The sequence below is a fragment of the Mesocricetus auratus genome, unplaced genomic scaffold, assembly GCF_017639785.1.
Source record: "Mesocricetus auratus isolate SY011 unplaced genomic scaffold, BCM_Maur_2.0 Super-Scaffold_100007, whole genome shotgun sequence".
NCBI classification, from domain to species: Eukaryota; Metazoa; Chordata; class Mammalia; order Rodentia; family Cricetidae; genus Mesocricetus; species Mesocricetus auratus.
In genome coordinates, this window is record NW_024429191.1 from 48,363,889 (window position 1) to 48,386,096 (window position 22,208).

A 22,208-nucleotide genomic window follows, 5' to 3' on the forward strand; every position below is an offset into this window, starting at 1 on the left:
CTCAGGGACAGAGGCTTGCTAACCAGACTTGCTGGAATTGAGAAATTCTGGATTCAGATTCTGCCTCATTAAATAAAGTGGAGAATGATCGAAAAAAGACATCCAATGTTAACTTCAACACATGGGTATGCATACCCAGCTAAGCAAGCACAAACATATCACACACATGCATACACATGCAAAAAAAGAAAAAAAATGAAGTGAAATGAATTACTTGGACAACTGAAAGATCCAGGAGAGGGTAGAGACTAGAGAGGGCAGAGCTGGACAAGAGCAGCCTCACCTCTCTCTGAGGGCCGGGTTTCGCAGGTCTGAGATAAGGGGCATGGTCCTCTTGAACTGTTCTATTTTAGAGCGAGTGGTTTCAATAATTTCCCAGTTTCGGTCCTGAACAAAAATGGGAGACATCAGAAGACCCATGGCACTGGAGCTGCCCACTTCTTCAGCTGGGGCTGGGACATTTTGTCTCCCATTGTACCTTATACTCTTTGGCTAGTCTTGTGAGGCGACGAAACAGCCCATGGGCCATGGACTCCATGGCCTCCGTCTGCAGGGTCAGGAAGCAACCCGTCTTCCACTGGTTCCAGCTCTCCTCCCAGTCGCGAGTGATCTCCCACACTTGCTGGAGGGCGTCGAGCTCCTGTTGGGAACAGGAAGGCGGACAGAGAGCTTCAGGCAGGGCAGCCCCTTCGCTCCCCCTCCCTGACAGCGCACTCAGGCTGTTCACTTGCCCAGCTGATGATGCTGCTGCCTCCCAGTTCACATTTTCCCTCCACTCTCTTGCCTCAAGGGCTTATCAAATGCTAAGCATATGAGATGCTCCTCAGCATTGAGTCTTAGGAAAATGCAAATTAAAACCTCAGTATGATACCACTTCACACCCACTACGGCTAGAACAAAAAAGAAAAAAAAAACCTGTAAAGGAAAATACGTGTTGGCAAGGACAGCAAGAAAAAAAAATAGGAATTCTCATCCATTTGCCACTGGGAATGTAAAATGGCATGGCTGCTGTGGAAAAATTGCTTGGCTGTGCCTCAAAAACTTAAATAGAGAGTTGCCATATGATCTGGCAATTTTATTGTTAGGCTTACACCCATAACAATTAGGAACAGGTGCCCAAACAAATACAAGAATATGCACACTCATAGAAACCCTACTCACTACAGTGAAAAGGCAGAAAATACAGTCAGCTGGCAGATGGACCAACAAACAATGGAATATTGGAGAGTAATAAAAAGGAATGGAATACTAAAACATGCTGCAACATACATGAGCTATGAAAACACTATGTGCATGAAAGGAATCAGAGGCAAAAGGCCACATTGTTCCATTGGTAGGAAATACCCAGGATGGGCCAATCTATACACCTGGACAATAGGTTAATAGTTGGTGTGGGCAGGGGAGAGGGAATGGAGGATGTCTGTTGATAGGAACATGACTTCCTCTTGTGGTAATGAAAATTTTTGCTTGGGGTATTTAAATCATTTTTAGAATATCTTTTTCTAAAGATTTATTTTTTATTTGTGTGTGTGTGTGTGTGTGTGTGTGCGCGCGCGCCCGAACTCACAGCAATCTGCCTTCCTCTTCTTCCCATATGCTGGGATTAAAGGCGTGTACCACCACTGCCCAGCTAAAGATTTACTTTTTATGTTATGAGTACAAGAGTCTTGCCTGCATGTATGTACATTGGATCCCCTGGAACTGGAATTACAGACTATGTGAGTCTCCATGTGGATGTTCTTCCAGCTGTGGCAGTCTGAATAAGAATGGTGCCCACAGGCTCATATATTTAAATGGTACTCCTTGAGAAGGATTAGAAGGTGGTACCAGGGACTTAGGTATTGCTGTGACAGGCCTGACCATGCTTTTGTTTGGAGGAATTTGGAAGACTTTGGGACTGTGGACTAGAAAAGCAGTTTGATGCTTCAAGTGGAGCTTAACGCACCACTCTAGCAGAAGCATGGAAGACTGTACTGAGGGTCATGTGGGGTGTGGGAGCCAGCTGAAGAGGTTTCAGAGGAGAAGAATATTAGTAAGGGGCCTAGAGACTGTGTTTGATATTTTGAACAAGAATGTGTCTGCTTTCTTCCCTTGTCAAAAAAATACGCCCAAAACTAAATTGAGGAGTTTTGGATTAAACTGGAGTTGGCAGAAGAGATTTAAAGACAACCTAGTATTGACTCTGTTGTGTGGCTATTAGTGGTCACTTTTATGCAGATCCATAATGAAAAGGAGCAAACTGAGCAAGGAAAAATACAAAATGTAAAATTTGAGGAGAAAAGGAACACCAGGAAGTGTAATAGAGCAAAGTCCAGTGCTCAAAGAGATTTTAAAAAAAAACTTTAAAAGCCTGATGCTAAAATGGGAAAAAGGGACCTCAAGAGGCAAGATCCCACCCAGCTAAGCTTGCAACCTGTGGAAAGGAATTAAACAAAAGCTGAAACAGTAATGGAAGCCATCAACAACAGAAAACTGAAGGAGGGGGCCGAGTTCCAGCCCCAACAAACAGCAGAACTTGGCAGCTTCAGTCAGATGGTTCTGGCTTTAGTGTCAAGGATACAAGAAAGGGGTTGTGGAATCTCTCTCTGGGGCTAAGGAGAGCCACTGAGTCCAGGCATGTGTCAGAGATGTTCCTGCATGGAGGCCCAGAGAGGCCATTGAGTGAAGCTATGAACGTTAAGGTTGAGCCTGGATTGTGTTGGAGAACCAAAGATGTTGGAGATGCTAGAGCCTTAGGATACCTGCCAAGGCAAGCAGCTGGCCAGGTGTGGACCCAGGCCGAGAGAGAGAAGTGTGTTGCAAACAACAAAGCGGAAAGGAGTTGGGGATCTGAAGAGCATTTTCACATCAGACATGGAGAAGCAGAGTTTGGAGTTTTCCCAGCTGGGTTTCAGTCTTGCTTTGGTCCAGTATTTCCTCACTATGCTCCCTTTTAGAACAGTAATGTACGTTCTACGCCATTATATATTGGAAGTATGTGATTCACTTGTTGATTTCGATTTTACTGGGGTGTAAGTTAAGAAATTGTTATGAGTCTCAGAAAAGACTTTGAACTTTTAAATATGTCATATACTATGGGGACTTTTGAAGTTGGACTGAATGCATTTCTGCATTATGATATGGCTATGAGCCTATGGGGGCCAGGGAGTGGGGTGTGGAGTGTGGGGGTTGAATGAGAATGGCCCCCACAGGCTCATACATTTGAATGCTTAGTCATCACAGGATGGCACTACTTGAAAAGGATTAGCAAGTGTGGACTTGTTGGAAGAAGTGTGTCAGTGGGGGTGAGCTTTGAGGTTTCAAAAGCTCAAGCCAGGCCCAATGGCTTCCTCTCTTCCTGAAGCCTGTGGATCTGGATGTAGAACTCTCAGTTCTGTCTCCAGCACCATGCTTGCCTTCATGCTGCCATGATATGCTCCCCACCTTGATAACCCTGAACTAAACCTCGGAAGCTGTAAGCAAGTCCCAATTAAATGCTTTATTTTATAAGAGTTGCCCTGGTCATGGTGTCTCTTCATGGTGACAAACTCTCAACTAATACCCTTAACCACCAAGCCGTCTCTCAGTGTGTGTGTGTGTGTGTGTGTGTGTGTGTGTGTGTGTGTGTGTGTGATATGGGAATGCAAATGCATGTGTGCCACCGTGCACAAGTGGAGGTCAGACCACAGCTTTATGATGTCAGCTCTTGCCTTCCTCCTTAGGCTTGGGCAGCAAGGACTGTACCCTCTGAGCCATCTCAGTGGCCCTATGGAAATGTTTTGAAACGGGAGACAGAGGTGACATCTATGCAGCACTGTGAATAACCTAAATGTCACTAAATTGCTCATTTAAAAATGACTGGTCTAAGCCTGGCAGTGGTGACACATGCCTTTAATCCCAGCACTCGGGAGGCAGAGGCAGGCAGATCTCTGTGAGTTTGAGGCCAGCCTGGTCTGCAGAGTGAGTTTCAGGACAGGTTCCAAAGCTACAGAAAAGCCAAAAAAGTGGTCTTGTGTGTGAATTTTTACCTCAGCTAAATAAACAAAGCAATACACACACACACACACACACACACAAATTCACAAAGCTGCTAATGAACTCATCTGCCTGGTCCCGGTCACGACCGGGCCCTCAGAAACTTGTCTGGTCCCTGTCACTTATCCCTGGTCTCCATGGAGCCCAGCTCAGCACAGCACCTTCTCCAGATTCTGGAGGTCCTTGGAGATCGGCTGTTCAATCTTGAAGATGCCCAGGTTGGAGCGGAGACTGTTCTCCTCTTCCCGCATGGCCATCAGCATGGCGCGCATCTGTGCGATCTGATCCAGCGCAGCCGTGTAGCCCACATTGCTGGTAAATGGCCCTGTAGGAAGTCAAGGTGTGGCTCAGCCCCCACTGGGGTCCATGGCCTCTTGAAAAGCCAGTCTGTGAGTCTGTGGCTCTCCTATCTCAGTGGGCAATCCCATTGCAGCCCTCACATGAGAGGAAAGGGAAGGAGGAGAGGGTGTGCATGGAGAAAACGATGGGTTGTCTTAGCATAGATCACCAAACTCGACTTCAACTCTGATGAGGTGAAGGATTGGAAGTCAGTGTAAGAAGAATATTGGAGAGGGCTGGGCGTTGGTGGCGCACTCGGGAGGCAGAGGCAGGCGGATCTCTGTGAGTTCGAGGCCATCCTGGTCTACAAAGCGAGTTCCAGGAAAGCCTCCAAAACAATACAGAGAAAGCCTGCCTCGAAAAACCAAAAAAAAAAAAAAAAAAAAAAAAAAAGAATACTGGAGAGGTTGCTGGCCCCACGATTCCAGGCAAGCTTGTCCTCTGTCCCCTCAAGGCTCCTTCTTTTCCTGTGCTGTCCATCACTTCTCCCCACTCCAAACCTCCCCGTGCCACACACTCCCATCTGTTTTCACCTTGCCAGGACAACATTCTGAATGCTGAGTCTCAAAACCAAGGCTAAAGGAAGGAAGAAGGTAGCGTAAGGAATACCTTTGAGCTCAAATTCTTCTAGAAGGTTGTGAGCCTTCTTCTTGAAGTCATCAGCTGCGTGAATAAGACCCGTCTTGAACTTCTCCTTATGTCTCTTCAGCATTTGCTCACTGTCCAGCAGTATTTGTTGGAAGGTGATCCACTCCCCACCGAGACTCTCCAGCATCTCCAGGACCTGGGGGGACAGAGCTCGGAATGTCCTACCAGCAGGAGGCCTATCCTAGGTAACCAGGGTGTCGCATACACTAGACAACACTCTCCCAATGAGCCACTCCTCCAGCTCCCCATCAGGTAACGGCATGCTTCTGCCCTCCAGACCAGAGTTCACAAGCAGTTCGTGTCTGATCGATCCCTAAGAAACCAATCTCCAGTTGCTGAGCCTAAGGACGTCCATAAACTGAGTTAGCACTGGTCCTCAGGAGTTCTGAATCTCTCTCACTTCACTGCACGGCCCCTGATGGCACGAGGCCCTCCACAGTCTGTTGCCACTGACATGGGCTTGACTCAGGTAGACCAAACACTGCAGGGACTTACACTGTCTGGAACCGGCACCTCGTACTTTTCCAGAATGGTAAACTGCTCGTGAATGGGAGGGATCTGAGTCTCCAGGCTGGGTAAGTCATGCTGCAGGGTGTCCATGAGCTGCAAACTGACCCCTAGTTCCTCCAGTGTTTGGGGAGGGCGGCTGATTCTAAAAGTCAACACAGAGAGTGGTGGTGGTGGTGGTGGTAAGCGCATTCTAGACACACTCACAAGTGCACTTGTACAGGCACACACATGCACGAACACGTACACGCACACACACACACGCACGCACGCACGTACACGCACACGCACACACACACACACACACACACACACACACGCACGCACGCACGTACACGCACACAGGTCCAAGCCAAGCCTTACTTCTCAGCGTTGTCTTTCAGATAGGTGTGCAGATCCATCAGGCGTCCAGCAGCCATCTCCTTGAGCAGGGTCGTAAACTTATTCTGCCACTCATTGCAATGCTGCACCAGTGAGAACTTGAGGTGCGAACAGTCCAGCATCACGAACTGAATGTTGAGGACTGTCTCCTCCTTCTGCACGTTGTTAGCCACCTCCGTGTAGCTGCAAGAGCCCCCGTATGCTTAGAGGGTTTTATTTCTTCATGGGCGACCCACACACACCTCCCAACTCTCACTCTCTCATTTCCTTCCACCCAAACCTGCACTTCTAGACAGATCTATTTTCAGGTGTCGCCCAGGCCAAGCCATTACTGGCAGACTGCTGTGGCCATATCAACCTCCCAAGTACTGGACAGCACAAATCAGCAGTCACAACCTTGGAGTCGCCCAGGTCCAGGCTGGGCTCACACCACACAGCTTTCTAGCTCAGTTGCCTCAAGCAGGTGTTTGGTTTAGGAGATAGGGTTTTCTTTTTCATTTTACCAGACTGGTCTCAAATGCCTGAACACCAGTGGTCCTCCTGCCTCAGATCCTCAGCTGGAACCACTGATGGGCCAACCTTGCATGCTGTTTTCTGCTGTCGTTGTTTTGGTTTTTTGTTTGTTTGTTTGTTTTTCAAGACAGGGTTTCTCTGTGTAACAGTCCTGGCTGTCCTGGAACTCACTATGTAGACCAGGCTGGCCTTGAACTCACAGAGATCTGCCTACCAACTGCTGAGATTAAAGGTGTGCTGGGCTCCTTGCATGCTTGTTTTCTGGGATTGTTTGACTATCCAGAGCCTTCATTTCCTCATCCATGGGTAGTGATGGCCACGGGACAGCCTCAGGGAATATGCTGCTGCGTGGAAGCCCCTTTGTCTGCCTCCTTTCCTGTGTCCACTTGGGGAACACACTAGTGGGCTCCCTTCTGTACCTCGATCTGTGCGGTGTCCTCCTGTGACCCCATCTCTGCCCCATGAAACCCCACCCTCTTAGAACACGCAGCCCCTACATAATGAGCCATCTTCAGGAAGCCTTTCCTGGTGCCTCTGGCCGAAAATCCTTTCTTTCTGTGTTACTGAGGATTTCAAAATTTCCCAAAGGTCTGTGTATAAGTCCCAGTTTGCAGCTTAACTCTACTGGGAGATGGTAGAAAGAGATAAACCAAGTAGAAAGTCTTCCCTTCACTGGCATTATGCCTTGGAGGAGGCCACCCCCTCAACTCTGTCTCTGCTTTATTCTACATCATAAGGTTTATGGATTTGCATCCACTATAGTGTATATCTAAAAGCCCAAAGCAATGGAGTCTACTGATCATGGGCTAAAATTTCCCCCAACTGTGAACCAGCACAAACCTCTTTTCTGGATAGCTTGATTTTTCTTCAAGTCTTTTCTATAGTAATGGACGCTGCCTGGCACACCTAGTGAGCTGGCTCCCGCGGCTTGCACGCGCACGCGCAGTACAAATGCCGGGAGCTGGTACAGTCACAGCACACGCCTTCCAAGCTTCCAGAGTTCACAGAGTGCCCCATATGCATGGAATAGTCTCACAGCATCCTAGTGCAGGCTGCAGAACAGCTATTTCACAGGAAACTGGGGCCTGGGGTACCAAACCATGCCTGAGACTGCATCGCCCGTCAGAGTTAGAGCTGCTTCAGGCCTTCCTAGCAAGCCAAGGCTCCCACTTCTCTTAGCCATGTTCACTACACTATTGTCCCTGAGGAGAAAGATCTGTAGATTTCTTTTCTTTTAAAAATTCTTCATGGCCCATAGAACTGAACTGAATGAATGAATGAATGGCCATGGTCAGGGGACCATGAAAAGATGGCAGTCACTTTATGGTCAAAATTTAAGAATCTTCTTCCATTTAGCCCCAGCCCATCACCTTAAGAGTTGTCAGAGTGAAAGGGTTTTCCCTCTCAGTCTCCCTTCTTCCTCATCCTCTCTTCTTTTCCCTCTCTCCCCCTCCCTCCTCACCCTTCTCTTCCCCTCCCCCAACCTTCAATTTCCTTTAAAAAAAAAAAAGAAACACAAACACATGGTCTTGCTATGTTTCTCAAACCATATCCCTCACGCTCCTGTGGCAGCCGCCCCCTCTCCCCCCGCCCTGCATGCTCCTCTAAACAACTACATTCCCCAAACCTTGCCCAGCCTCTTTCTGGATCTCTGCCCTCAAGAAATGAAGGTCCATCCAGTGCTCTTCTCCTACAGCTCAGGACACTGTCTGGACCTACGGCCTCCTCCAGTGAGTGCTATACTTTTAGACAATCCCACCTCCCTGACTTCACTCACCGGGCAATGTCAGCATCGAAGGAAGAGACAGGGGGGTTGAGGCGCTGGTAGCGACGGATAAAGGAGTCCTTGTTGATCTCCCAGATCTCCCGGTACATGTCCCAGGTCTTGAGGTAATTCTGCAGCAGGCTCGCATTGTTAGTCATACCACTGCTGATCTGGGCCTGGATCTTCCTGATGTCTTCATCTCGCTCTTCAGAGGGTGACAAAGATGCTTCTCACCACGAGGCACCCCAGTCCCAGCTCCAGCCTGGCCCCCAGCACTGCCCTGGGCTTTCTGCTCCACCACTGTCCCCACGAAAATGCACTCAAACAAGAGCACTCGAAAACACAAGGGAGGGGCTGGAGAGATGGTGCAGAGGCCGAGAGCACTGGCTGCTTCCGAACGCCCTGAGTTCAATTCCTAGCACGTGGTGGCTCGCAACCATTTGTAATGGGCTCTGATTCCCTCTTCTGGCGTGCATGAAGACAGAGCACTCATATACATAAAATACATATGTAAATCTTAAAAGAAAACAGAGGGGTTCTAGAGGGATAGCTCGGTGGTTAAGAGGACCCGGGTTCTATTTCCAGCACCTACATGGAGGCTCACAACCGTCTGTAATTTCAGTTCCAGGAGATACAAGGCCTTCTTCCTGGACTTAGTGGGCACATACATACATTCAAGAAAAACGCCCAAATACATAAAATAATAAGGAATGAATCTTCAAAACAGAATAGAAAACAAAGGCGGCGGCAGTGCAAGTCTGATCCTGCCCCCTCCCCGCCGGCCCCTGTGGGAATCAAGGCCTCTTCTAGTCCAACATAAGTCTCGAACTTATCCTTGCTCCTCTCCCAGCCTAGGTCTCCCAGCCCACGGAGATGGGTCACCTAATCACAGGTCCCCTGCTCCTTCTCCAGCCTGGCTTCTCGAGATCTCTGCAGAGATCACTGGCCCAGTGTGAATGAGATGCCCTCCTAGCTCTCTCCTCCTAGCTCTGCCTGGCCTAAGTGCCCGATGCGCCTGCCCACTCACCCACAAGCACATGAATGGGTTCTCGATTCATCTTTCGTTTTATGAGGATATCGGGGAGGTGGCGGAAGACGGAGATGGTGGAGAAAAGGTGATGGCTGATGTCATTGACCACACTCGCCAGAGTCTGCAGCGTTGGGGAGAATTCTACCTGTGGGGATGCACAGGACAGCTTAGGGCACCTGGAGAGACACAGACCTCAAAGCTTCTAAGGCTGAACACCTCAGAGCTGGGCCTGGAGGCACAAGACAAAGTCAAGGCCCAGGATGAAGTCTGAGAGAAGAGGACGGGGCTGGAGAGATGGCTCAGTGGCGAAGAGCACTGGCTGCTCTTCCAGAGGACCCGGGTTCAATACTTAGTCTCCATAGAGTGGCTCACAATGGTCCTTAACTCCAATTCTAAGGGATTCATTACCCTTTTCTGGCCTCTGCAGACATCAGGCACACATGTAATACACAGACATATATGCAGGAAAAACACCCATATATACAAGGAAAAAAATGGGAGAAAATAACAGTTGGCTGTGGGGTGCTAAGCCGGAATGCATGCATCTGCCACACAACTCTTGCAACCTAAGGTTTAGGGGACATCACAGAAGAGAAGGCAGAGAGACCAGCAAGTCTGCTGTGAGACTGTGTCTCCTAGAAATGACAGGGAAGATTCACCAGTGATACCTCAGCAACACGGCTGCCTAACCAAGACATGGACAAGGACAGCACCGAGAGACACGAGAAGGCAGAAGAGTGGACCCCTAGAAAACAAACTACAAACTGTGACAGCTAAAGAATGCTGAGAGTCAGAGATTAGTCTTCCCCAAGAAGGGGCCCCCCTAGCCGGGCGTTGGTGGCGCACGCCTTTAATCCCAGCACTCAGGAGGCAGAGGCAGGTGGATCTCTGTGAGTTTGAGGCCAGTCTAGTCTACAAAGCAGGTCCCAGGACAGCCAGGACTGTTAGAGAAACCCAGTCTCAGAAAAAAAGAAAAGAAAAAAGGAAGGGCATCCCCTAACTGGTTATCCATACCAAGTAGTCATCCCCAAAAGTATATACATACAAGCAGATAAATATATAATACTAAGACTGGGGGGGTTATATTTATTTTATTTATTTATTTTGGTGTTTTGAGACAGGGTTTCTCTGTGTAGCTTTGGAGCCTATCCTGGCACTCACTGTGTAGCCCAGGCTGGCCTGGAACTCACAGAGATCCACCTGCCTCTGCCTCCCGAGTGCTGGGATTAAAGGCGTGCGCCACCAACGCCTGGCAGGGAGTGGGGTGTGGGGGTATATTTATATATAAAGAAAAGGGGGCCATAAATTGGAGAGTGAGCAAGGTTGGGGGACATGGAAGGTGTCGGAGGAGGAAAGAGTAGTAGGGAGATGATGTGATTATATTTTAATTCTTAAAAATTTTAAATTTCAAAAAGAATTGGAAGGACCTGAGGACTAAGGTGTGATGGTTAGACGTGCCGGAGGCTCGGTGTCCCTTACCTGTGCCACACCTCCATGCACATCACTCTGTAAAATGACAAGGACACGGAAAAGTGGGTTTGGAGTGGTCTTCCCGTCCCCATTGATGGCCTTGGAAAGTTCCAGCAGCGACCACTTCACATTCAGGCGCAGGGCGTCTTCCATCATGTGGTCCAATCGTATGGTGTAGTGCAGCCACTGCTGCTGAATCTGGGGGTGGGGGAGAGGTTCCTCTAGAGAAACCAGGAAACCAGCGCAGGGCCTGGGAAGGGAGCGCAGCTGACAAGCAAGACAGCTACAGAAATGCAGGGTCCCGGGGGCTGGGAACAACTCAGCTGTTAAGAGCACTGGCTGCTCTCGCAGAGGACCCTGGTCCAGTTCGCAGCAACCGCATGGCAGCTCACAGCCTGACGCCCTCTTCTAGCCTCCAAACAGTAGGTGCACGTGTGGTACACGCATGCAGGCAAAAAGACTCCCAAACATAAATCTTTAAGGAAACAGAGGCAAGACCCTGAATGCTGCCAGAGGGGACTTGGACATGAAAGTGAGCTGCATGTGGGACCAGGGTAGGGTTCTGAGAAACACACGCAGGTGAAAGGCCAGGGGCGTGGCAGTGTGGTGGGGGGAATGCGGGTTTCCCTGCCTCAAACCAGTCACAGGATGCCTACCTCGGGGCCGTCATTCTTGAATACTTCATAGGAGTTGGTCATGATGTCCACCACATCCTGGTGCAGGTCCACCAGCTTCTGTTGTACGGCCATCCGGTGTTCCCTCTGGGACTCCTCAAACTCCAGGTCTCTGTACACCCGTTTGCCAGTGATACGCACCAGCAGCATTTCAGACATCTCCTGGGCCTTCCAGCCAATGGTCAGAGTGGAGGCCTTGAAGTCATTCACGATCGTCTGCACCTGGCCATGCACGGTTCAGGGTGGCACCTTCTGTGACATGTACGCCCTTGAACTGTCCAGGCACCTTGTACATTCCTCCCCACTTGGGTTGAGGCCTCTGGGCCAAGTTCTACTCTTCCACCCAGCCTCCTGCCAGAATTTCTGACATTAAAAAAATCCTTCCCTTTCTCCCTTTCTTGCTTAAATAGACATAAGACCCTGGGATTAATTCCCAGCAAGGAGGGAATCTTCCTCCCCAGAATGTTTAATTTATTTTGTAATGCCTCCCCGGATCTTCTCCATCACCAAAGGTGTTGGTGACCAATGTGTCAGCCTTTCCAGCAACCTTACAGACCTTTAGTGTCTAGTGGCCGTGGCCTACCTTGCTGGCATGTATGCGGCACTCTGTGATGAAGAAGGCGCTGGCCCCTTTTAGGGCCCAATGCAGCTTCTTCAGTCCTGGGTGGATCTTCTTATCCAGGAATCGGATCCGCTCTTTGAACAGGGCCTGCTCATCTGGGGACAGCATGGCAATAATCCTGTGTATGACAGAGAGAGGAGATTGGTAGCTGGTAGAGAAAACTGTGAAGGCCTCTCTTCCTGCCAGGAAACTTGGCAGCCTCTGAAACTTGCATTCTAGCCTACGGCTCCCAAAAGAAACTGTGATCCTGCAAATGGCATACACAGTGTGCTGGTGAGATGGCTCAGTGGTTAGAGGCACTTGACACAAAGTCCGAAGACCTGAGTTCAATTCCTGGGACCCACCCAGTGGAAAGAGAACTGACTCCCACAAGTTGTCATCTGATCTCTACATGCACAGCAGGACTGGAGACATGGCTCAGAAGTTAAGAGTTGTAACTCTAGTCCCAGGAGATCTGACACCCTCTTCTGGCCTTGTGTGTGGTACACAGAGAAAACACCAAACACATTAAATAAATAAATAAAATGTAAAATGTCCAATACTAGTCATATGTAGCTTGAAATGTGGCCTATGCCAGGGGGAATTTTGTTGTTGTTATTTTTGTTTTTCAACAAAGGGTTTCTTTGTGTAACAGTCCTAGCTGTCCTGAAGCTCGCTCTGTAGACCAGGCTGGTCTCGAACTCACTGAGATCCGCCTGCCTCTGCCTCCCAAGTTCTGGGATTAAAGGCATGCGTCACCAACACCCAGTGCCCAGGGGAATCTTTTTTTTTTTTTTTTTTTTTTTTTTTGGTTTTTTGAGACAGGGTTTCTCTGTGGCTTTGGAGGCTGTCCTGGAACTCACTTTGTAGACCAGGCTGGCCTCGAACTCACAGGGATCCGCCTGCCTCTGCCTCCCGAGTGCTGGGATTAAAAGCGTGTGCCACCAACGCCCGGCTAAGGGGAATCTTTTAATTAAGTAATTTAAATGGAAATAGGTGCATGCAGCTAAAGGCTGCCACACTGAATTTATCCTTTCCAGACATTCGAACATAACTTTTTGTTCCATCCCCTTAGACTTTCACGGAGGTGAGAAAGGTCTGTAAGAGTGTCTTCCCCAAGCCTCTCTGTTAAAACCTTCCCTCCTGCTGTGGTATTACTAGCCTTGGGAGCTGGTTAGTACATGAAGGGTGAAGCTGTCCTGAGTGGGATTGGCATCTTGAGTAAGAGACCAATTACAGCTCCTGTCTCATTCTATCGTGGAAGACACTGCAAGGCGGCCATTTAAAAACCAGGAGGTAGCCGGGCGTTGGTGGCGCACACCTTTAGTCCCAGCACTCGGGAGGCAGAGGCAGGGAGATCTCTGTGAGTTCAAGACCAGGCTGGTCTACAAGAGCTAGTTCCAGGACAGCCTCCAAAACCACAGAGAAACCCTGTCTCTAAAAAAACAAAACCAGGAGGTAAAGAACTTCACCTGACACTGAATCTGCCCTACCTTGGTTGTGAACCTCCCTAGCTTCCAGAACCAAGAGCAATGAATTTGGTTATTTCTAAGCTACCCAGTCCCTGATGCTTGTTACTGAAGCTGGAACAACTCTCACCCCAGAGATGGGTTCCAGCAGGTCAAAGGCTGGGGATGGGATTAAATGGGGAAGCACTGCCTTGCTTCAGTGTCCCTGGTTATTATTTCGCTCATAATCCTAATCTCACCCGCGTTTGAGTGCCCTGGACTGCTCACTTTTGCTCTCTCCCATTAAGGGGTGGAGCTAACTACAGGGCCGTAAGAAAGATTGGGAAATCATTTTTTTCAGGATGGGAACCTGGAGGGACAGACCACATGCTCAGGCAGCTACAGGAAACACAAGGCTGTGACGGGAGCCCACCTATTGTAGTCTCGAGCAACCAGGAGCAGGTTCTCCCGGAGAATGCGCAGGTCCTCGGCGCGCTCAGCCACGTTCATCACATAGTGGGGCGTCTCAAACAGCAGCCGCTCCCAGTAGTCAATCTCCACAAAGAGAATCAGCAGCGTCCTGGGAGAGAAAGCAGAGCGGCTGAGGGCACCAGAGGAATGGTGTGACACAAACGAAGTAGGCCTTCCAGGCGACGGAGGCAGATAGGACGGATTCGCTGCTACTTCCCCAAACCATGACAGCAGCAGCACCGGGACTTCTGGGTGTGGGGCAAACACCCACACAGGTACAAGGGAACGACAATAAGTCCAGGAAGCTGAATAGCAGGTGACCTGGGTTTGGAGCAGAGGGGGACTGCGGCTTCAAGGAAACTTCTAGAAGGGACTTATGAAAGTGAAGCCAGTGGAAAATTCAAGAAGCAGCTTCCCGGAGGTGTAGAGTAGGGGCCCTCCCCTGGCGCCAGCACTTTGCTGGCGGCCGGTTTGGGCTGAGGCGAGCAGAATGCGAGCGGGACTGCAAGGAGCGTTCCGAGAGCGAGCGGGCCATGCGCACTGAGAAATCCACACTCTGGCCAGCAGCCGGAGGTCCCAAGTGTCAAGCCACATTCGAGGACTGCGGTGCACCAGGAAAGGACCCCGTCTGAAACATTCTTTTTTGCGGTCTCTGACCAGCGTGGGAGGAAATGTCTAAGAATGATGTCTTTGGGAACAGGCCTCAAAGAGCTGCCCTGTTGACCAGCAACAACGCTGTTGACCAACCCTGCCCTCCTCCTCAACAAGCCCCCGCCCCCCAGCGCTTCCATCAGTTTCCAGGTCTTTCCTGCAGTGCGAATTGAATGGGAGGGAGTTTTTCTCTTCTCTTTTCTTTTTTTTCTTTTTCAAGAACCTGTCCTGTCGCTCTGTAGACCAGGCTGGCCTCCATCTCGCGTCTATTCTTTTTCTAATTTGCAAGGGCTCGTGTTTGCTTGCTTTGGTACGTTGCTACCCAGGCTGTCCATGAACTCACGGAGGGTGACTGACCCTGAGCTCCTGCTATTCCTGTCTCTCTCTCCCAAGTGCTGATGTTACAGCTGTCACCACTGTGTCCGGCTGCGTGTGTCCTGTTTTTGTTTGCTTGTTTTTTTTTTATGGTTTCTCTGTATTTCTCTGAGCAAGTCAGGGACAGTTTTGTTGTTTCCCGTGGTTATGCCGGGCGGACCTTTTGTTCCCTTCTGGTTGCTTGTTTATGCCTCCATCCTTGCTACTCTCAAAAATTCAAATTGGCGGCAGAAGCACTCAAAAATCCAAATAAGGAAAAAGTAAAATTAACAGACACCTCTCAGAAAACAGGAAAAGAGGACACAGAGGTATAAGATGGAGAAGACCTTCTATGGAAAAAAAATAGAAAATATCCTACTAATAATTTTATGTTGTGTCAGAGGGGATGCTGTGTTGAATATAAAATTTAATTGTACTTGTTAATGACATCCCGGAGCGTGAGCCTCAGTCCCAGTGTCCTTTGTCTCTGATCTGCCAAGACCCCTTCCCATTCTGTCTGCCATCCCTGCCACAGCCAGGGACCCTTCACAGCTCCTCCAGAGGCAGCCATCACCACCAGAGGCACTCATCTGCCTCACCAGCGCTTGCTCCAAGTTTACACGGACCACCTGCTCTCTGACCTCAGGAAAACCTTCAGGCCATGGTTTTTACGTCCCTGCCTTGTTCACTCCCTCCACGGACCTTTGTTTTGTGCTTTTTGTTTTCTGTGCTGGGAATGAAGCAGCTTTCCAGGGTCTGGTCCTTGCTAAGCACAGTCCCTCTCTCAGCTCTACCGAGTTAGAGCCTTCAGCCCAGCCCTGCATCCCGACTATTCTCTGAGCAGTCCTCACTCTAAGCAGATCACAAAACTCCAACACCAGCCAGCCATGCTGGTGCACGCCTTTAACCCCAGGCAAAGACAGGCATACCGCTGCAAGTTTGAGGCTAGCCTGGCCTACATACTTTTCAAGTTCCCAGTGGGGGTGGGGGAGGGTACATGAAATCTATTATCCTCAAGGCTAAATCATGTGAACAGTTGAACAATGCTGATGAAAATCACAGATGGTTCAGCCTCACTCTGAATTCTGCCCCGAGGCCTATCAGGACCCTCCGGGCTACGTACATCCTGGGTCTTTCCCAGTTTGCTCTCTCGATCTCTTAATCCAGACTCAGGTTGTATTACAAAGGACAGTAGCAAAAAAAAAAAAAAAAAAAAAAAAAACCTGAGGTATTGGCATGAAAACAGACATTTTGATCAACTGAATAAAATTGAAGACCTGGACATAACTCCAGACACCTACAGATAGCTTATTTTGTTATGCTTGTTTGTTTTTTGAGACCGGGTTTCTCTGTGTAGTCCTGATTGTCCTGGAACTCACTAAGTAGATAAGGCTGGCCTCAAACTCAGAGAGATCCATCAGCCTCTACCTCCTGGGTGCTGGGATTAAAGGGGTGTTGCCACCATGCCTGACAACTCATTTTTGATTAGCCAAAAACAAAAAAACCACACACACACTGGAGAAAAAGCATCTTCAACAAATGGTGCTGGGCAAACTGGATAGCCACATGTAGAAGAATGAAAACAGAGTAATATCTACCACAAAACTCAGCTCCAGATGGATCACAGACCTCACTGTAAGACCAGATACCCTGAATCTGTCAGAACAGGGGGACAGGCTTGAAGTCAAGAAAGGCTGAACAGGATGCCAACAGTAAAGACACTGAAATCAACAATTTAGTAACTGGGACTCCTGAAGATGAAAAGCTTCTGTGCAGAGAAAGACGCCATCATGTGAGCAAAGCTGCAGCCTACAGAATGGGGTAAAATCTCTAACAGTTATCTGTCTCTTCAAGGCACTACCCGAAATCGTACTGTTCCCCAAGCTGGTCTCTCCCCTGGGGAAAGCCATCAGGTGAGAGCTCCATCTGCTTCCTGCAGTAGAATGTGTGAAGTCACCTGTCCCATCGAGGCTCCTGCACATTCACATTCATGACTGAAGAGTTCCTTCTCTTTCCTGACTAAAGCTCCCTGGGGCCCGGCAGCCCTGTCACCCTCAGGAGTTACGCTCTCCAGCTCTGCTATACCTACAGCTCTCTCAACACTTCCTCCATTGGAGTACGGCCAAACTCATCTCAGAAAAGAATATATAAGAGCAACCCCGCCTTGATTCCTGTTGTCCTACAGGTACCGCCTTCTGCCGGCCCCTTCAGAGCTTGCCTTCTTTAGGAATTGTTCTGGAAGGATCCCCTCGCTTCCTTCTCCATCACTCCCAGCCCTCCCTCTCTATTCCACCTACACCTCTCTGAGGACTCCCCAAGAATTCCTGAGGTTACACCAGAGGAGACTTTGTACTCTCCTTTTTTTTTAAGGTTTATACATTTAATTATGTATACAGGCCAGAAGAGGGCACCAGATATCATTGCAAGTAGCCGTGAGCCACCATGTGGTTGCTGGGAATTGAACTTAGGACCTCTAGAGGAACAACCAATGCAGTATAGAAAAACAAATACATTAACAAGATTAGGTCAACTTGCTTGCAATCTATTTTAAAGTATATAAAGCACAAGTTGGATCTATAACATTTTCCCTACACCACAGTAAATTTCAAGTGGATTTAAGGACTAAATGGAAAGGACAAAATCAAGCGACCTGGTGGTAGACATTTATCTCTCTCTCTTTTTTGTTTGTTTGTTTTTTGTTTTGTTTTATCAAGACAGGCTTTCTCTGTGGTGGACACTTCTAATCCCAGCACTTGTGTGGTACAGGCAGGAGATTCAGGATCAAGGACATCCTCATAGCAAATTCAAGGCTACACTGGGCACAGGAGGTGCTGTCTCCAAACTTTACACACACACACACACACACACACACACACACACACCACTTTTTTGTCTGTTCTATAGTCAAGAAATGATACAAAAGATAATATCACATCTTAAACTTTTCAGAGAATTCTATTTTCTTAAAAGGAGAGTAATTTAAAAAATAAAATTCCTTCCAATTGCCCATTTATTTGTGAGACCATGGAAGCTGAAATTCTATTTTGTTTCTGTTTTTGTGTTTTAAACAAAACAAATACAGAGAAACCCTGTCTCAAAAACAACAACAACAACAACAAATTAGGAACAGCCAGGCTTGGGAGCACATGGCTGTAGTCCCCACACTAAGGAGGTTGAGGCAGGAGGATTGCAACCAAGTTCTAGGCCAGCCTAGGCTACAGAGTGAGAGGAATTATACACAATAAGAGAATAATTATAACAATATACTGTAGTAAAAGCTAAGAGAAGATTCTCTTTTGAGTCAAAACAAACATTTCTGAGGACAGCTGAGAAGCTTCTGTTATCACACACAAGGACACGACTTAGCAGCCAGCAACACAGTCTTCAATGTTGAAAATCAATTGCACCAAAAACTGTGCCACAGCTGGGAGGACGGGTGGAGGGCATGGATACATACTGGGACATTTCTGGTAGTCTAAATATATTCTCCTATGTTTCCAAACTAGAGTGGCTGAATTTGTCTCTACTCATAAATATCAGGACAAGCTCACTGGGACAAGCATACTGGCAAACAACACACCAAAATCGTTTTTTCATTTTCTCATCTTGGCAGGTAAATTATCAAATTTTTTCAGTTATCAGGATGAAATTGGACAACAATTCCTGAGGTTGCTCTAATGAGCCTATTAAAACAAAAACAAAACAAAACAAAAACCATTTTTAGAATGATGGTCAGCCTTGACAGAATTTTGTTAATAAATTTCAAGAACACAAATTTTATTTTATTGACAACCATAACTTCTTTCGAAATCCATTTGGAATGACTTTTTTTGTAACTATTTTGTAATGTATCCCCAAACCTGTAATAAACAGGGGGGTGAGGCCAACTGAGGGCAGCACTGATAGCCCAGAATGACAGACACCGTGAGAATGGGGAGGGGAGAGACACACCCTGGGAACAAAGGCAGCAGGCAGGCACCCCGTCCTGTTCAGGTGTGGGGAAGTTTCCACCCTCCTATCCACAGGGTGGTAACAGCTCCTTCAACCAGGCCACCACGGACATCTGGAACACGTTTGCATTAAGTGCAATCCGTGAAGCTCGTCTGGCCATAAAACGTGGTAAAAGCCCATTTGGGTTGCAGAGTTCAAATATTGGGGATATAAGGTGGGAAAGGCCCTTGTAGGGTCACATAAATGCTATTAGGGATTGGATGACTCCCAGGACTTACAGTTAGGTCATTCTGAGGACTGTCAGGGACACTTCAAAAGTATGCTTCTTACAAGACTGGAAGCAGACCTGACGTGAGGGGTAAGCGGAATAAGACTGTTGCACTCCTGGGGGAACTACTGAGCTTGGGAGCTGAAACTGTATCCAAATTCTTTATGGGTTAAGTCAGCTCAGAATCTTCTTTCTTATCTATTATTACTGGGTTCAGGCAATTTTATCCTAAAATCACAAAACAAATTGTAAGGCACCTTATATTTCTCTAGAAAACAACTGCAGAAGGGCAGGAACAGACTTCTATTTGCAAGAAATGCTTAGCTGTTGTCTGGGTTTCAGATAATCTAGGTCATAAATAATGTCCTAAAGTTTTGGTGTGTGTGTGTGTGTGTGTGTGTGTGTGTGTGTGTGTGTGTATGTGTGTGTGTGTGTGTGTGTGTAAGTAACACTAACATAAATAGAATGCAAAAGGCATTTCTGGTGGGACCAGGGAGATGGCTCAGCTGTAAAGGGTCCTGCCACCAAGCCTGACCACAGAGTTAGAACCCTGACACCCTCAGGATAGAGAGAGAGCACCGACTCCCGCCCACAAGCTGTCCTTGGACCTCCGCGCACGCTCCACATCCAGACAGACAAACAAGTGGGGGGAAACAACTGTTCCAGGCAGACGACTGCAGCAGGCGTCTACTCTAACCACATAGACATCTCATCTTCTAGAAAGTCAAGCACTGGCTGGGCGACAGTGGCGCATGCCTTCAGTTCCAGCACTCGGGAGGCAGAGCGCTGAGTCTAAGGCCAGCCTGGTCTACAGAGCGAGCTCCAGGACACTCAGGGCTACACAGAGAAACCCTGTCTAGAAAAAAAAGAAGAGAAAAGAAAAGAAGAAAGAAAGAGGGAAAGCTGATCACTGAGGAGAGAAGAAACTGAATTCACACTTCACAGTTTGGGACTAAATCTCTGACATGAGCAATTTAAGATGAGAAAATTTTGTGATTGGAATATAATCTCTTAATTTTTTAAGTTTTGGTGGCATCATGAATGTAATTTTCAGATTTACAGATTTGTTTATTTATTCCGTGTGTGTGTGTGTGTGTGTGTGTGTGTGTGAGTGTGTGTGTGTGTGTGAGTGCGTGTGCATAGAGGTCAGAGAACAACTTATGGGAGTCAACCCTCTCTGTCCACCAGGAGATGGAGCTGTGGTCACCATGCTAGCAGCAAGTTCCTTTAGTCTCAGGGCCACCTCACTGGCCCTATGCTCCAATATTGTATGGAAAAGGACAAATAGCAGCCAAGTGTGCTCACACCCACATTATCCCATAGTTAGTTGTCCATCAGGGAGACCCTCTAGCATAGTACCTTTGGGAGTGTCCAGCCTAACAGAGAATACATCTTCAGATTCAGCACTATTATGTGCCTGCAAAAGTTATAACCAGTCATAACTGCTTGTCTATATAAAAATGTAACTAGTTATAAATTGGTTTATATAGTATGTAGATACCCAGTTATAATATAACCCTGACCCCAATGTTCCTTCTCTTCAGAATCTCAAATCAATTTAGGAGGCAATTTAAAACTTTCAGTTTCAGGGAGGTTATTGTTATTTTGAGACAGGATCTTGCTATTTGAGTTGCCCAGCTTGGAACTCTCTACGTAGACCATGCTAGAGATACACCTATTTCTGCCTCCCAGGTGCCGGGATTAGAGGCTTGCACTGCCATGCCAGGCAAGGTTTATTTATTTTATATGTGTGAGTGTCTGTCTACATGTATGTATTCATATCACATGAGCACCTGGTACCACCAGAGATCAGAAGAGGGTATCATATCCCCTGGAACTAGAGTTACAGACAGTTGTGAGCTATCATGTGGGTGCTGGGAACCAAACCCAGGTCCTCTGCTAAGCCATCGCTCCAGCCAGAAGAGGCATTTTTATCATTTTTATGGTGCCTTTTGTCTCTACCTTATGCTGAAGCTACAAAACCTCAGCAGAGCAGATGTGCAACACCTATCACTGGTCAAACACTTATCCCCAACCTCGGCTTTCTTCCTCACACGTGATCCCCAACTGTTCCTCATCTACCTGGCTTCTAATGTTCCCATTCCCCCAGCTGACGCCCGCACCCCCCTCATGCTGTCTCTCCACCTCCATTCCGTCACTTCCTTTCTGGGTGTCGACTCTCCCTGGTCAGACCCCTTCAGTTGTCCAGGAGAGACACGGTCTGCTTGTCCCTGCACCTCCCTCTCCTTCTACACTTTTGTCCAACAAATATGGATGGTGTGAGCTAAAACCAACACCAGAACGACAGCCTAGGAGCTCAGGAGTTGGTGCTCACCACAAGACCCAGGTGATGGCAAGAGAAAGCCCAACCAATCAAATCAAAATCTGTCTCCTTCTGATTAGGACAAAAACTGTCACCAGAAGGTTCACAGTCTCTAAAGACAGATGCTTCACAGACCCTGCTTTCTTTTTTGTTTTTGTTCTGTTGTTGTTTGTTTTTGTTTTCGGAAACAGGGTTTCTCAGTGTAGCCCTGGCTGTCCTGGAACTCGCTCTGTAGACCAGGCTGGCCTCAAACTCACAAAGATCTGCCTGCCTTCTGTCTCCCAAGTGCTGGGATTAAAGGCATCGCCGCCACCACCAACACCACCACCTGGCTGCTTTCTTCTTTTCTGCTCTTGGGTAGAACTTTCGGTTGGCAGAACGACCGCATAGCCCCTTGACAACAGGGACTCTTGCCACTTAACACATCCCATGAGCCGGCCTCACTCCCTAGCGCACACACAGTGCTCAGTTTGCCTGCTGTGGGGGTCTTACAGGCTTTTGTTTTGTTTTGTTTTTTAGTGCAGTCCAGGCTGGCCTTCAACCTGAGACTCTCCTGCCTCAGCAATCTGTACTGGGCTTGAGCCACCAGACCTGGAACCCGCTGTGCATTCTTAATAGTTAATGAACTAGTTACCTTTTTTAAATGACAGTATGAAGTTGTTGTTGTTTTAAAGCTGTAGGAGAGAGTGGGATCTTAGGAAAAACCAGACTAGGTATCAGGGTTTGGATAACTTAGCTGGGCTGTCACAGCCATCTAGTGGCAGAACACTGACATAGCTAGTTTAGTACATTAGAGAATT

At 48.0% G+C, this 22,208-nt stretch overlaps 1 protein-coding gene across 2 annotated transcripts in view; it reads right to left on the reverse strand.

The window, feature by feature from the left end:
* Positions 1–22,208, reverse strand: part of Dnah2 (dynein axonemal heavy chain 2) — a 111,525-nt gene that overhangs the window by 60,926 nt on the left and 28,391 nt on the right. For both annotated transcript variants that reach the window (XM_040748946.1, XM_040748948.1), the window contains 12 exons: positions 13,824–13,970; positions 11,925–12,081; positions 11,324–11,563; positions 10,677–10,865; positions 9,195–9,342; positions 8,180–8,372; positions 5,872–6,072; positions 5,497–5,653; positions 4,963–5,137; positions 4,176–4,339; positions 479–640; positions 284–387 (listed from right to left, as the gene is read on the reverse strand). In XM_040748946.1, coding sequence (XP_040604880.1) covers positions 284–387; positions 479–640; positions 4,176–4,339; positions 4,963–5,137; positions 5,497–5,653; positions 5,872–6,072; positions 8,180–8,372; positions 9,195–9,342; positions 10,677–10,865; positions 11,324–11,563; positions 11,925–12,081; positions 13,824–13,970 — 2,037 coding nt within the window. The remainder of the gene's footprint in view (positions 1–283; positions 388–478; positions 641–4,175; positions 4,340–4,962; positions 5,138–5,496; positions 5,654–5,871; positions 6,073–8,179; positions 8,373–9,194; positions 9,343–10,676; positions 10,866–11,323; positions 11,564–11,924; positions 12,082–13,823; positions 13,971–22,208) is intronic.